This window comes from Mastigoproctus giganteus, chromosome 13 (assembly GCF_048544385.1).
Source record: "Mastigoproctus giganteus isolate SK-2022 chromosome 13, ASM4854438v1, whole genome shotgun sequence".
Lineage (NCBI taxonomy): Eukaryota > Metazoa > Arthropoda > Arachnida > Uropygi > Thelyphonidae > Mastigoproctus > Mastigoproctus giganteus.
Window position 1 is genome coordinate 40,625,780 of NC_143587.1, and position 16,368 is coordinate 40,642,147.

The window sequence follows — 16,368 nt, forward strand, 5'->3', positions numbered from 1 at the left end:
AATGTGGTATTTTTTCTGAATGGCTTCATAATTTGGACAAAAAAATTAAAAAAGAATATAAGAAGATCTTACAATTATTAGATAATGCTCCATGACATCCCAAAAATTTGAATTTAAGTAATGTGAATTTATTATTTCTACCTGCTAATACACCAAGTGTTTCTCAAACACAGGACCAAGGTATTATTCAATCATTTAAATTGTTCTACTGCTGATGTATTTTAACTACATCAGAAGCAATATAAACATGGTAGCATAAATATAAGCAATATAAACATGAAATGTTGAAGAATTAGTTAAAAATATTTCACTAGCAGACATCGAATATATAAAATTGGCCTGGAATAGTGTTAGTGAAAATACTATATAAAAGTGTTTCAATAAATGTGGAATTAATTGTGATACAGACATGGAAGTTGATGTTAGAACTGGTTTTATAGAAGTATAAAAATAAATTGTTAGACAGCAGTAAATATTGATAGAGATTTTGAAGAAGATATATATCCCATGTGAAAATTACGGTGAAAACTGGGAAGAAGAAGAACTTTATAATTCTGCTAGGAACACTGACAATAATGACAATTTAGGTGTTAAAAGGGCTTACAGAAGATGACTTCCAGAAATGTTTCTGTGTGGTTGGAAGAAATGTATGAAAAGTGTGTGCAAGCCCAAGTCAATTATTTTGAAGGGAATAACTTGTGATGTACAAAATAATCCACGATATTTATTTTATTATAACAGTCTCATTATTTAATAGCCACAATTTGCATACATTTGTTATATATTACATAATAAATATATAATATACAGTTGACCCTTGAACAATGGGTTTGAACTGTGCGGGTCCACTTATACGCAGATTTTTTTCAATAAATATATTGGAAAATTTTTTGGAGATTTGCGCAATTTGAAAAAACTCACAGATGAGCAGCATAGCCTATATATATATATACAAAGATATATATATAATTATACATATATTTAAATAATGTTGAAATAGTTTAAAAATGAAATATTTCATAATAAAAATAAAAAGGGGGGGGGGGTACAGCATACATCAGAGGCAGCAAAAAGCATATTCCTCTACCTGATGCTTGAAATATAACCATATAAATTAGAATAAAGATTAAAATAAAAATAAAAAAATAAAATAAAATAAAGCATTGCCAGCAGTACGGCAAGACAAGAGCGAAAAGGCGAAATTATAACTAAATTCAAATCAAATAAGAAAGGAAGAGACGGGTAACAAGAGTAAAAATATTGCAGCAGAAACTCTAAATTAATTTAGAAAATCTAAATATACGAATAATAATTCTTTGTAATTTAAAAGCCAATTAAATAAAAATTTAACGGTGCCCCCTCTGACGGGCACCAGGTCCAAATTATGTGAAATATCACCAAACAGAGATTTAAACTTTTAATCTTTATTCTAATTTATATGGTTATATATATATACACACACAAGTAAATAGCCTGAGATGAATTAATAACCTAATAATTGTATTGTTTAAAAATGAGTAGCCCACTGCTAGTCTATTATAAAAAGTTAAAATTTATCAAAACTTACGCACACAAACACTTACAGACCGTACATGGCAGCATTTGCACTCAAGAGAAATGTAAACAAATGTAAAGATGCAGTATTAAATCATAACTGCATAAAATTAACTGTAGTACACACTGTACTACTGTAATAATTTCGTAGCCACCTCCTGTTGCTATTGTGGTGAGCACAAGTATGGCGAGTATCCGCTTAAAATGCCGTATGATGCTAATCATCTCTGCGTAAGCAGTTAGTCTCTCCAGTAAATTGCATATCGCAGTAAAAAGTGATCTTTCACGGTTCTCGCATATTTTTCGTGTTTAGTGCAATACCGTAAACCTTGAATAACACCTTAGGACCCATACGAAATGCCACTAGTAATGCTGGAAGTACTCCCAAGAAGCAGGGAAAAGTCATGATTTGATTTGATTTAAGAATTCTTGGCGCAAGAGCTATTGCGGCTAAAATGCACCTGTAAGATTTTATATAACGGTTTTGTTCTAATTCGTATATTGCTGCTAATAATTTCCAAGAGTAACAGAGAATGACTATAGCTTGCTTTAGAGATAATATTTGGTTTTATATTTGATTATAGTAATTTATTTTCTTGAGGAACTGAAAACATCCGCTATATTTTTTCTATCTTCCAGTATGGTTTTGAGAGTGAGGGAGTGATGTTTGTTTAGCTCTTTGAAGGAGTTTCTGTGCTCATCTGCAAAAGCTGGACAAGTAATCAGTACATATTCTACTGTTTGTTGTGTGTGACAGATAGGGCATGGGGGGTGAATCCTCTCCTCGCAAAAGATAAGAGTGACTGAAATGCGTGTGTCCTATCCTTAACCTAGCAAGTATCACTTCATCATGTCTATTTTTCTGAATGCTGGATTTCCATGGTTGGAGTAATCTTTTAATCTGATGCAATTTGTTAGTGATAAGTACTTGCCATTGCTGCTGTCAGTGATGTATCCCACTGTGATGTTTATGTTTGTTATTTAGGAGCATTAGCAACTAAGGCCATATTGCTCCGGGGTATCCCACTGTGATCAATAATGTGTTTGTAGTCTGAAAAAGGGATATATTCTGATGCAGAAATATTGTTGTTGGCTTCTTTGGCAGCTCTGTCTGCTTGCTAGTTACCATGTATTCCAACATGACTTGGGATCCTGCGAAATCTAATGTTACGATGTTGTTCAAGGAGTTTTGATATTCTGTATTGAATTTGCTGTTGTAGTGGATGTTTGTTAGAATTGATATTTTGTATTGCCATTATGGAACTACGGGAGTCAGTAAAAATTATGCTGTTTTGAAAACTTGATTGGTCAATTTCGTTTAGTGCTAACATAATGGCTTGCAGTTCTGCAGTATAAATGCTACAGTCTTTTGGTTGTTTTTGGGCCAATGTGATGTCAGAAAAGTAAACTGCCGCTCCCACATGAGAATCAGTTTTGGATCCATCTGTATATAGAAAGCAATGATCTGAAAATTGTATGCCTTATAAGCAGCATGCAGCTGTTGATGGTTTATATGAGAAAGGGTTTGTTTGCTCCAAATGTGGAAGGAGAAGTCGCATAAAGGCTGTCTGATTATCCATGGTGGAGTAGACTGCTTCGTCAGCGGAATTATGTTATCTAGGTTAAGCTCTCTACTGAGAAGGTTTTTTAATCTCACACTCGCAGGTTTATTGATTCTTTGTTGTTGCTGATAATGTTGTTCTCATTCAGAAGCAAAAAGAGTTTTCTGTAAGGGGTGGTCTGGTAAGGATTTTATTTTATCTGCATAAGAGAGTAATTGATTTTGTCTTCTGATTTGCAGAGGAGGTTCTTGAGCTTCGGCATACAGGCTCTGCATGGGTGAGGTGCAGAAAGCTCCAAGGGCTAAACGGAATGCGCAGTGATGTACTGGGTCGAGCCATCTCAGGGCACTAGGTCTAGCCGAGTCATAGACTGGGGCACCATAGTCTAGCTTAGACCAAATGAGAAGACGATATAAACGTAATAGGATTGTCTTGCCTGCTCCCCAGGATATAGCAGATAGGACCTTCAAGATGTTCATTTTCTTCAAACAGTGGACTCTTATGCGACTGATATGCTCTAGGAAAGTCAATTTTTTGTCAAAAACTAATCCTAAGAAACAGACACTATTTTTAACTGGGATGATCTGTTCTTTCAGCCTGAGTTCTGGGTCAGGATGGAGATTCCTTTTTCTGCAGAAATGTATACATGCAGTCTTTTGTACCGATATTCTATATCCATTTCTTTCTATATCCATTTTATGGATTTCATTCTATATCCATTTTATGACTCTGTTTATGGCTATTCGCAATTGCGGTTCTATTATCCTCATATGCTGCACTTGATAAGAAATGCTGAAATCATCAGCATAAACAGTTGTAAAGATATTATTTGGGATTTGTTCTATTATTGTGTACAGATCCTCGAGGGACCCCTTCTTCTTGATAAAATATATTGGAAAGTGTATTGTTCATTCGAACTTGGAAGGTCCGATTCTTAAGGAAATTATATATGTAGAGGGGTAGATGTCCTCTAAGGCCAAGTTGATGTAACCTTTTAAGTATACCATATTGCCACGTGGTATCATATGCCTTCTGGATATCAAAATTAACCATGATTTGGTGTTGTTTCCTGAGAAAAGAATTTCTTACTTGATTTTCCAGTTGTATTTGGTTTTGGTTTTTTATCAGCATTAGAAACTAAGGTCATATTGCTCCAGGGATATGCGGTGGTCATTCCCTGACCTTTTTGCATCCTCCGTATTTCGTGGGCACGGGCTCAAACACCGGTCTAATCAAGAAGCGTGTGCAACGCACTGTTGCTCCTGCCCACCTAGCCACGAAGGCGCCATTTCCAGTTGTATAAGTACATCCAAGGTACAGCGATTTTTTCTAAAGCCATACTGTTCTGAGTCGAGAAGATCATTATTTTCTAGATACCATATTAGTCTATTGTTGACCATTTTCTCTAAGATCTTGCCTAAGCAGCTAGTCAAAACTATGGGACGATAGTACTGTGGATCTGATAGATCTTTTCCCTGTTTTGGGAGAGCTAGTATTATTGCGTGGTGCCATTTGTTTGGGAAAGAATTTTCAAGGTATATTTTGTTGTACAGATCTAACAGGGCTAATTGGGACTGTTCACCTAATTGTTGTATCATTGCATAATGTATTTTATCAGGGCCGACTGCGCTGTGTCTCGTCTGTAGCAGAGTTTGTTTTAGTTCTGCTACTGTGAGCGGCAAGTTGTATTGTTCACACTGATTGCTAGAAAAGTTTAGTTTTATTTTTTCAGCCTCATTCTTTTATGTTTTGAAAGTAGTCGGATATGCACAATTAGCAGAAGTATTCGAAAAATTTTCACCAATCACATTGACTATACCTAAGGTTAAAGCAACTATAATAACCAAGGCTACAAAATATTGTAGCCTTGGTTATTATAGTTGTAGCCTATATTAACAAAATACTAAAATATTGCTATATCCCTGATATGCCAAAATTACAAAGACCACATAATATCCTCAGAAGAATGAAGAAAAATAGTTATATATTTTTAATTAGTTCAGTTAAAAACTTTATCTGGGGATAACATGCATTTTTTTTGTTTTCTTTTCTTATATGCCACTATGGCTACTTCACCGTTGTCCCCAGATAAAGTTTTTAACTGAACTAATTAAAAATATATAACTATTTTTCTTCATTCTTCTGAGGATATTATGTGGTCTTTGTAATTTTGGCATATCAGGGATATAGCAATATTTTAGTATTAGTATTAGTAACGGCCACATGGTGCAAGAAAGCCTATGGCTTATGCTGCACCAGCCAAAAAAAAAAAAAAAAAAATCCGAACAAAACAACGATAACAACATAAAAAAATAAATAAAATAAATAACTAAATAATAATAATTAATAAAAAAAAAAAAAAAAAAGGAAATTAAACCTATCATCCTATGCACTTCCCTTACCTGAAAGTACTATCCAGATGACCTTTGAATTCCTCCAAACTGTCAGCCTCTACCACCCATGAAGGCAACTTATTCCAGTAATTTATAACTCGCTGGCTAAAATAAAACTTCCTGCAGTCCAATCTAAACATTTCCCCCCCGTAACTTGAATTTATGTCCCTTAGTTCTAGCATCATTTATAATCTTGAAAATTTTGTCCTCATTCATTTTACTGATGCCTCTCAGAGCCTTAAACACCTCAATCAAATCTCCTCTAAGGTGTCTAGTTTCCAAACTCTGCAACCCACATATTCGAAGTCTTTCTTCATAAGGATGCCCTTTTGCCGATCTCACCAGGCGAGTTACCCATCTTTGCACCCTTTCAAGAAGCTGGATGTCTTTCTTTAGGTGCGGTCTCCATACTTGAACACAGTATTCCAAGTGTGGTCTAACATAAGCCTTATATAATGGGATTATCACGTCCCTATCTCTACTTGCAAAAGTTCGATAGATCATCGATAGGACACCATGGGCCTTCCTTGCAACCTGTTTACAATGCTCAGAGAATTTCATGTCTGACTGTATCGTAACACCCAAGTCCCTTTCCTCCAGTACTGGGTTTAGTTGAACTCCACCAAGTGAATAAGTTATTTTGGGATTACTGTTTCCCAGGTGTAATACCTTACACTTTGTTGGATTAAAGCACAGCTGCCATTTTTCTGACCATTCCTGAAGTCTATCTAGGTCTCTCTGAAGAAGCTCAGCTTGACAGTGATCATTAACTACTCTACCAATTTTAACATCTGCAAATTTAGACATCACGCCCTCTATCCCTTCATCAATGTCGTTTATGAAAATTAAAAACAACAGTGGTCCTAATACTCATCCTTGGGGAACCCCACTTCTTACATCAACCCAATCTGAGGAGTAGCCATTTATCACAACCCTCTGCCTCCTGCCCTGAAGCCATCCTTCTATCCATCTAAGGATTTTCCCAGTGATTCCAACCTGTTCCAGCTTATAAAGCAACTGCTCATGTGGGACTGAGTCAAAAGCTTTGCTGAAATCTAAATAAACAATGTCGAAATTATTCTCTAAATCCAGCTTGTGAGTGACCCTTTCGAAATAGCGAACCAGATTTGTTAAACATGATTTTCCCTTTACAAAACCATGCTGAGTATCCTTGAGAATTTCAATTCGATCCAAATGATCCTGAATACCACCCTTGATCATTGCCTCCATGATTTTCCCTACTACTGAAGTCAGATTGACAGGTCGATAATTTCCAACTTCACTTTTAGAGCCACCCTTATGTATAGGAGATACATTTGCACTTTTCCAATCCAAGGGAATCTCCCCTGAGTCTAGTGATGCTCGCATAATTAGCCTCAATGGTTCAATGCACTCGCTTGCCGCCTCCCTTAAGATTATAGGGTATATTCCATCAACTCCAGGAGCCTTACTGGTCTGTAGGCTCGAAAGTTTTTTCATTAAATAATCTTGCGAAATTTCAATATCATTAATTACATATTTTTTAACTTCGCTCCCACAATTTCCCATTGCCACAAAACTTTTCATTTGTAAATATCGATGCAAAATAACTGTTGAGTTCATCTGCAACGGCAGCTGGTGTATTTATTACTATCCCCTTTCCTTTACGTAAAGGTCCGATCTGATTTGTCCTGCTCTTCTTGGCATTTATATATGTGAAGAATTCTTTATCCCCCCTCTTTGCTCTGTTTGCTAGTGATTTCTCATAAACTTCCTTTGCCTGTCGAACCTTTTCTGTGGCTCTATTACACATCACCTTGTAGCTGTTATAGGCTTCAGTACTTTTTATTGCTCTGTAACCTTTCCATGCCACCTTTTTCTGCTCAATAATGTGGCAACTTCACTATTCATCAAACTTGAAACACTTCTCGTGGATTATTTTTTTAATGGTATATACGCATTCAAGGCATCTGTGATTAATGTTTTAAAAGCGTACCACAGTTCAATTGTATTCATTCTCTGCGCGATATCTACCCAGTTAATAGAGGCCATGTAGTATCTTAAGGCATCGTAATTTCCTTTTCTGAAATTAAAACCCATTCCTTTGCCTTTTACTTCTGCTACCTCTCTCGTCATCATCCACCGTAGAACTCCGTGATCACTTCCTGCTACTGGTTCCTCTACTGTCAGCCCTGTTATGTCATCTGATTCATGTGTGATGATGAGGTCTAGGATATTCTTTTCTCTAGTACTTTCCCTGACATTTTGATACAAATAACAGTCATCTAGTTGATTTAAAAATTTTGTTCCCCATGTTGAGTTTCCTTCCCATTTACTCCAATCAATTAGAGGCAAATTGAAATCACCCATAATAAGGCATTGACGCTTACTTGCCCATTCCATTTGCATGTAGAGGCTTTTGTCATAATCTTCACAATCACCTGGTCTGTAGATTACTCCTACTCGCATTATACCTTTGTTTCCAACTATCTCACACCATACAGACTCTATACTAGCATGTGAAATGTCTGAATCCGGGAAAGCTATCGTCGCACTCAGGCTGCTTCTGATAAGAAGCATTACCCCACCACCCCCTTCTATCTAACCTATCCTTCCTAAATACATTATACAAACCGTACTGAAACTCATCATCCCCAATTTCCGGGTGGCACCACGTCTCTGTAATCCCTATTATGTCCGCATTACTTGTTTTAACCAGCAGTTCGAATTCGCTCATTTTATTGACGACACTTCTAATGTTACTGTATAAACAATTAATATTTACTGTTCTTGTATATTTAACAACCCTTGAAGTTTTTTAGGCTCTCTTCCCTGATATTAGCTACCCGCTCACGTGAAACGTCTTTGCCCCCAGAACATCTAGATAATACGTCTAGTTGGGATACAGATAAGAACTCTTAAGGTATGTGCAAGAGTTACACTGACCAATATTATCAGATAAACGCGTGTCAGTATTACCCACATCCCCCCTAACTAGCAGTTTCCCTAAACCTTTAAGGTATCCTCAATAATACTGGCATAAACTTTTGCACCACCTTTGCTTAAGTGTATCCCGTCTCTACAAAACAAATTCCTTCTACCTACAAGTGTGGGCCATGCTGATAGAAATTTACCCCTAAAGCCTTGCAGATTCCTTCAAGTCTTGAGTTAATCCACAAGGCTCTTAACATATAATCCCTCGTATCGTGTCTGGGCAGAATTGCAGACACATACACATTGTGGCCTAGCTCGCGACATTTCCTCAGCATGGTCCTGTATTTTTCCAACAAATCGTCAGATCGTGTACGTTTAATATCATTTGTCCCCACATGAATAATAATATTTTCTTTACCCCCTTTAAAATCTGACAATCTGTTGGTGACATCATCAATAGTTGCTCCCGGCAGACATACCCTGGTTCTGCTCCACCTATCCTTATTACAAAAAATATTCCCCATTTCCCTGACATTGGAGTCTCCTAATAAAACAATGTCCTTTTTAACCAGAGTAGTTTGCACTTGGTTTTTCTGTTTTGAGGCTCGAATCGGGTGTGCATCACTTGGTAGATTGCTGGAGTTTTGAGTCCCTGACGAGCTCCCAGATGCATTATTTTCGAGGGCAAGCACTCGTTTTTTCAGGGACTCAAATTGTTCCATCAGTGCACCAAATTGTAATTTAAGATCGGGGCACTCCTTACATCAATCACAAAGAAAAGAATCCCCAGGTGAGGTAGGCTTAGTCACCAGGTCGACCTTGGAAAACAGTCCACAGGTTCCACAACGGATTAAATCATTACTCACCTGTAAATCGCCATCTGCTATTTCCGTGTGAGTCACGATACCTTGTGCATGTTTAAGGCAGATCTCGTAACTACCATTATAAAATTAAATAAATATCAATGAAAGTAACTTTAAAAAATTATATCTATAATATTATTAAAATCAAACAGTTACAGGAAAACCTATAACAAAATAATCCAACAATATCTAAATAAATCAAATATTTAAAAGCACTATCCAAAAGTAAACCACTTAACTGAGGAGCCCTGTCTAAGCACGTCCACTCACCTCGAATGCCAACGATGGAATGAATTTTATTAGTCATTTCTGAGTTAGTTACGTAAAACTCGACTTACGTAAGAAGTCCTGGAACGTATCTCTTACATATATATCGGGGACTTATTGTATTTTTGGATTAACCAGGAAATCGATTATCCGGGAACTTTTTATTACCATTTATCCCGGAAAATCTAGTCTACTGTATTATTTGTTATGGAGGGATTTATCTAAATAATAAAGGGAGGAATAAAAATATATTAGACTTACGGCAGTCCACTTCATCTTCGCCACCTGCGCAGTCTACAGAACCATCACAACGGCTAGACAAACTAATGCAACGGGCTTGATTTGTATCATTTCTAGGACACTTAAACTGACTAGGAAGACATGTATGTTTATCTGTAAAGAAATAAAAAAAAATAATAAAATAAAGATATTTTTCTGAAATCACTTTATAGTTTTTTAATTCAGTTTTATTTTTATATTTACTTCCTTAGTCACTTAGAAATGATCAAAAATGAACAAAATAAATACGCCTTCATGGAAATTAAGATACCAGTCATACTATCTTAACAAGTATGGGAACTTATGTTGATAGAAATTCCCTATGAGTCAGGATTAATTGGAGCCTTGTGTTGTGCTATGGCTAAATGTAGAATAATAATGGCAGAATAAAAGGCTTTATTTTTAATGCTAACTAACATGAAAAGATGTTGTTTTTGAAAATAGCAAATTCAAAACAGAAGAATGTTTGATAGAGGTGTGCTTTAAAAGCTGCATTACAAGTGGGGTTAATATTCTTTGTTTCCTCAAAAGGGAAAACTATAACCTTGTCCAAGTTCTCCTGCCATTGCATGTGCCATTGATGATTCATCACAGAGTTAGAAGGGAGACTCATTCAAAGTGCTGCTAGACTGCAAGGATAGCAGACTTTTGTCTTAGTGAGTAATGCTCAGGAGCATCCACAATTAATGGACATTAATAATATTACCCATGGACTAATATTATTAATGGAGTCCCCCAGGGTTCGGAGTTAGACCCATTGTTGTTTTCTATATTTATCAATGATATTGATGAAGATATATATCAGGCTTAAATGTCCAAGTTTGCAGATGATACACAGGTTGGCAGAGTTGTTAATGACAGTAATGACAGCATTCTACTGCAACAGGATCTGGAAAAGCTGGGCAGATAGACTGAGAAGTGCCAACTGAAGTTTAACTTTAACAAATGCAAAGTACTGCATATGGGTATCAATAACCCCAGAGCAACATACCAACTGTGCGGTACTATACTCAGGGTGATAGAGAATGAAAAAGACTTGGGGGTAATTGTGCAGTCAGATATGAAGTTTTCTGAGCATTGCAGACAGGCTGCCAGAGCAGGTCATGGGGTCTTGTCGAAGATACATAGGAATTTTGCTAGTAGGTTATGAGGTGATTATCCCTTTGCATAAGGCAATGGTCAGGCTGTGCTGTGAGTACTGCGTACAGGTCTGGAAGCCTCATTTTAGGAAGGATGCAGAGTTTCTAGAATGAGTACAAGGAAGGGTAACAAGATTGGTGAGGGAACGGGGGGGTCCTCTTATGAAGAAAGAAAAGTTCTGCAAACTGCAGCATCTGGAGACTAAGCACTTGCGAAGTAATCTGATTGAGGTGTATAAGGCCTTGAATGGGTTCAGCAGGCTCAGTGCTGATGGAATTCTTCTTCTTGCTCAGATTACAAACCTGAGGGGGCATAAATTCTAACTGAGGAAAGACAGTTCTAGAACAGATGTACGGAAATTTACGTTTAGTAGTAGTAGTAGTAGTAGTGGCACATGATGCAAGAAAGCAAGTGTAGGAGCTTATGCAGCATCAGCCAAAAAAAAAAAAAAAAAAATCACACCATTCCCTCCAAATGCCTGTCCAGTTCCTCCTTAAATTTATTTAACCTATCAACTTCCACAACGACAGATGGAAGTTTGTTCCAGCAATTAACCACCCGCTGGCTAAAGGCAAATTTCCGAACATCTATTCTACATCTGTCCTTTCTTAATTTGAACTTATGTCTCCGTAGGTTCGTAATCTGAACAAGTGGAAGGATCCCATCAGAATTCAGCGTGCTCAACCCATTCAAGGCCTTATAGACCTCAATCAGATCACCGCGCAGGTGCCTAGTCTCCAGCCACTGCAATTTGCAGAACTTAAGCCTCTCTTGGTAAAAGTATCCCTTCATTCCCCTCACCAATCATGTTGCTCTTCTCTGTACACACTCAAGCAAATCTACATCCTTCCTAAAATGAGGCCTCCAAACCTGTACGCAGTACTCAAGGCGTGGCCTGACCATTGCCTTATACAGAGGGACAATCACCTCCTTTTCCCTGCTAGCAAAATTCCTATATATCATTGACAAAACCCCATGACCTGCCTTTGCAGCCTGTCTGCATTGCTCAGAAAACTTCATATCTGACTGCACAATTACTCCCAGGTCTTTTTCATTTTCTACCACCTTAAGTGTAGTACCACACAATTGGTACGTTTCTCTGGGGTTACTTCTACCCATATGCAGTACTTTGCATTTGTCAAGGTTGAACTTCAGTTGCCACTTCTTAGCCCATCTGCCCAAATTATCTAGATCCTGTTGCAGTAGCACACTGCCATTACTGTCATTAACAACCCTGCCAACCTTTGTGTCATCTGCAAACTTCGACATTAAGCCTGACATACCGTCATCAATATCATTGATAAATACACAAAACAACAGTGGACCCAAAACCGAACCCTGTGGGACTCCACTAATAACATTAGTCCACGAAGAGCAGCACCCATTGATTACCACCCTCTGTCTTCTCCCACTTAACCATCCTTTTATCCATTGTAGCAACTTACCCTTAATACCATTCTGCTCCAATTTGTACAGTAGTCTTTCATGCGCAACAGTGTCAAAAGCTTTCCTGAAATCCAAGTATATGATATCAAAATTATTTTTTGCATCCAGTTCCTTTGTGACCACATCATAATAACCAATCAAATTTGTCAGACAAGACTTTCCCTTAACAAACCCATGCTGTGTTTGAATTATTGCTGCAGTCTTGTCTAGATGATCCTGCAATGCATCTTTAACCAGCGACTCCATTATTTTACCCGGAACAGAAGTTAAACTAACTGGTCTGTAATTACTCGTGTCACCCTTCGATCCACCTTTGTGAATTGGGGACACATTTGCACATCTCCAGTCCGTGGGAACCTCCCCTGAGTCCAAGGATGCTCTCATAATTATGGCTAAGGGTTTGCTTAGTTGCTTTGCCGCCTCCTTTAAAATGTGTAGGTTAGGTTAGGTTAGGTTAGGTTAGGCACCTGGGGTGGATGGGATAGATCCCATCCACCCCAGGTGCCTTTCTTATGTTTAACTTCAACAATTTCTCCTCCACTTTGCTCTCAGTTATTACAAAATCATTAAGCACACTGCTACAATTTGATAACCTTCTTCCATTTTCAAACTGTAATAATTCCTCACGTGTGAATGTAGATGCAAAATACTCATTCAGTTTGTTTGCTATCTGAGCAGGATCATCAACAGTCGAACCATCGATGTCAAGTGGACCAATCATATTCATCCCCTTCCTTTTAGAGTTTATATAAGTAAAGAAATCCTTGCTGTTTTTCTTAGCATCTTTTGCCAAATATTTCTCATAATCCGCCTTCGCCTGCCGAACCTCCTTTGTGACCTGATTACAGACTAGCTTATATCTGCCACAGGCTTCTGCGTCACCTGATAATTTATATGCATCCCATGCATTTTTCTTCTCTGTCACGAGTCTCATTAGTTCATTTGATAACCATTTAGGCCTAAACCTTGAACGATATTTCTTAATCGGTATATAAAGTCTAGTAGCTTCCACGATTAATTCCTTGAATGCTTCCCACTTAGAATTTACTGTTGGTAACATCGTCAGTTGATCCCACTGTACAGAATTTAAAAACTGTCTGAGACCACTGTACTCCCCTTTACGGAAGCAAAAACCCAGAGGGTAGTTGATTGCTGGAACAAACCTCCATCTGTTGTGGAAATTGATAGCTTAAATAAATTCAAGAAACTGGACAAACTTTTAGAGCAAATGGGATTTTTTTTTTGGCTCATGCTGTATAAGCTTGCTTTTTTGCATCATATGCCTCTGTTAATACTAATGTTAATATGTAGAAGATTTATCCAAAGGCAAATAAAGACTGTTTTTATACAACAAATACCAAGTCACTCTCCCAACCTATGGATCAGGCCATTAAATTTCCAGCACTATTAATTGTTTTATCTTATGTATCAGCGTATCATCACAAATTTCAAGCACTATTACCATAAGCGAATATTTTCTGGAGAAATTAGTGAAACTGAGGGTGAAGGGACTTCAACCCTAAAATAATTTTGGAATAATTCCATTTCAACATCCCTAAAGCAACAAATATCACTGATGAAGCCTGGAATGAAGTTTCCAACTCTAAGAATTGTGTCTGGGGGAAAAAAAAAATAAATAATAAAATAAAAAAAAATAAAAAAATAAAATAAATAAATAAAAAAATATATATTTTATTACACAATTCACAATGCCATTATTTCGATTTTTCTGTTATCTAGAAAGTTTTATTTTTAATATATTTAATGTAGAAATAATGGTGCTAAATAAGAAATAGAGAGATTAAGAATGCAATTTCATTAACTGTACATAAAAAACATAAACATGCTAACGATCCAATGTTATATTCTGCCATTAATACAATTCTACTTATGCCTGTTCTATTTTTTATTATTATATCAAGTTTTAACTGAGCTTTAATTTTCTTAATTATTCTTCTTTTCTTCTCTGTATGAGGTTTATTAGCTTTAGGAGCCATAGTGAGGGAATTTTAATTTAAAATAAATGTAAAACAGCAGTATAATCCGTAATACCAGTATAGAATTCACTTTCCAAACGGCAAATTTAAGAAATAAAGTAATCACGTGACTTGCCAGTTTCTTTTTTTCAGCACTGCAAGACATCTGCGCTGTATGTAAACATCTGATCTCAATGTGCCGTTATTTCGAAAGTCTACTGTATACGACCAGAATATTATTCAAAACAGCTAAGAATGTGTAAGTAGGCAGTTGGGCTCTGGGGAACTGGAAAAAGATGATCATTAAAAATTAATTGCCTCACATGATCAGACATTTACAAATGAAGAGCTCATTCAGCTGAATAAATTAATACTCGAATTCAATTTTCGTTGCATTATTGGTAATAAACCAGATAATTCAAACAAATGATCTAGTCTCTGAACAAAGTGGAGAAGTGAATAGATGTTTGAAAATTCTATAAAGATGTCACTCAACTTTAAGGATTTCACTCAAGTTCTAAGGAGCCCTGGAAAAAGCAAAACAGAGAGAGAGAGAGAGAGAGAGAGAGATCTCCATAAATGAGACTTCAAGTAGGCCATAAACAAATGAAGATAAGAGTTCATTTGAATAATTTTAAAGTGCACTTATATACACTCATGAACCAAAACATTAGGACCACATACCTAATAGCATACTGGGCTGTCTTTTGTCATGATAACTGCTTGCACCAGTCATGGCATTGGCTCCATGAGACTACAGTATGTGTCCTCGGGTATCCATCCCTAGACAAAAGAATATCCCAGAGTTTGGGAACAGAGTGAGGCTTGGGTTGGGTTGGGTTGTTTTAGGATTTTATGGCGCATTAGCATCTAAGGCTATAATGCGCCACAGAGCGAGGCACTGGCATGGACTGACGAATGCAGCATCCCACTGAATCCCACAAACGTTTGATGGGACTAATGTCGGGAGAATTTGGTGGCCAGGGGACCACCCAAATTGCTTGGATATGATCCTCAAACAATTCCTGCACAATGCAGCCTTTTGGCACAGGGCACTGTCTTGTTGAAAGAGTCCGGTGCCATCTGAATACGCAGTCACTTTGTAGGACAAAATTTGGTTTGAAACAATGCTGATATAGGATTTGGTAGTGAAGGTGTGCTAAATGGGGATGATGGGTCCAGTGTTGTTCATGAAAACATTCTACCTCCAAACTATGATACTACCACCACCGGCCTGTTTTCATCCAACCATGCAGTCTGGTTGCAGCTGTTCTCCTATCGAATACATACCCATCCATCTGTATGATGGAGCTAGAACGTTGATTCATCAGACCATATGACTCTTTTACAGTCATCCAATGTTCAGGAACAGTGCTCAAAGGTGGAGGTGTCAATGACAGTCAGTCAATATGGGCACATAAAGAAATCACCTACTCTGCAGGCCTATCCACAAGAGTGTCTGCTGGATAGTGTGCTCAGAAACATTTCTCTGTGTGTGTGTCCTGGTTGTAATCTGACATTAATTGAGGGATCATGATCCGTTATCTTGGACAGCATGTGCCATTCACCTTGACTGTCAACCAGTGGAGGACTAACTGTCCTGGTATGCTGGGCAATTGTGTGTCCCTCTTCAGATCATTCTTGCCACACTTTTACTAGTGGCACTCAAACAGCCAATACTGCCTGTGGTTGCTGAGATGCTGGTCCCCACCTTCCCAGTACCACAAATCATTCTCTTTTCAAAATCTGTCAGAGCCTTACCTTTCCCCATTGCATGGGCTTAGTAATGATGAACTGACAGGTGCTACCCATGCCATCATTATATATGCTTCACTGGTCAGTAATATCACTCTTAGGTGCTGTGGGATGCATCCACTTTTGGAAACAAGGGTGGGCATAATGTTTTGGCTCATGCAGAAGTGTAAATTAAAACTTCAAAATTTGATGTACGGGTCCCCCTGAAAACTAGAACTGA

The 16,368-nt window shown here is 37.4% G+C and overlaps 1 protein-coding gene across 1 annotated transcript in view; it reads right to left on the bottom strand.

The window, feature by feature from the left end:
• The window catches only part of LOC150075985 (prolow-density lipoprotein receptor-related protein 1-like), a 1,358,636-nt gene that overhangs the window by 392,317 nt on the left and 949,951 nt on the right, over positions 1–16,368 (bottom strand). The window contains 1 exon segment of the mRNA XM_090387555.1: positions 9,814–9,945. Coding sequence (XP_090243681.1) covers positions 9,814–9,945 — 132 coding nt within the window.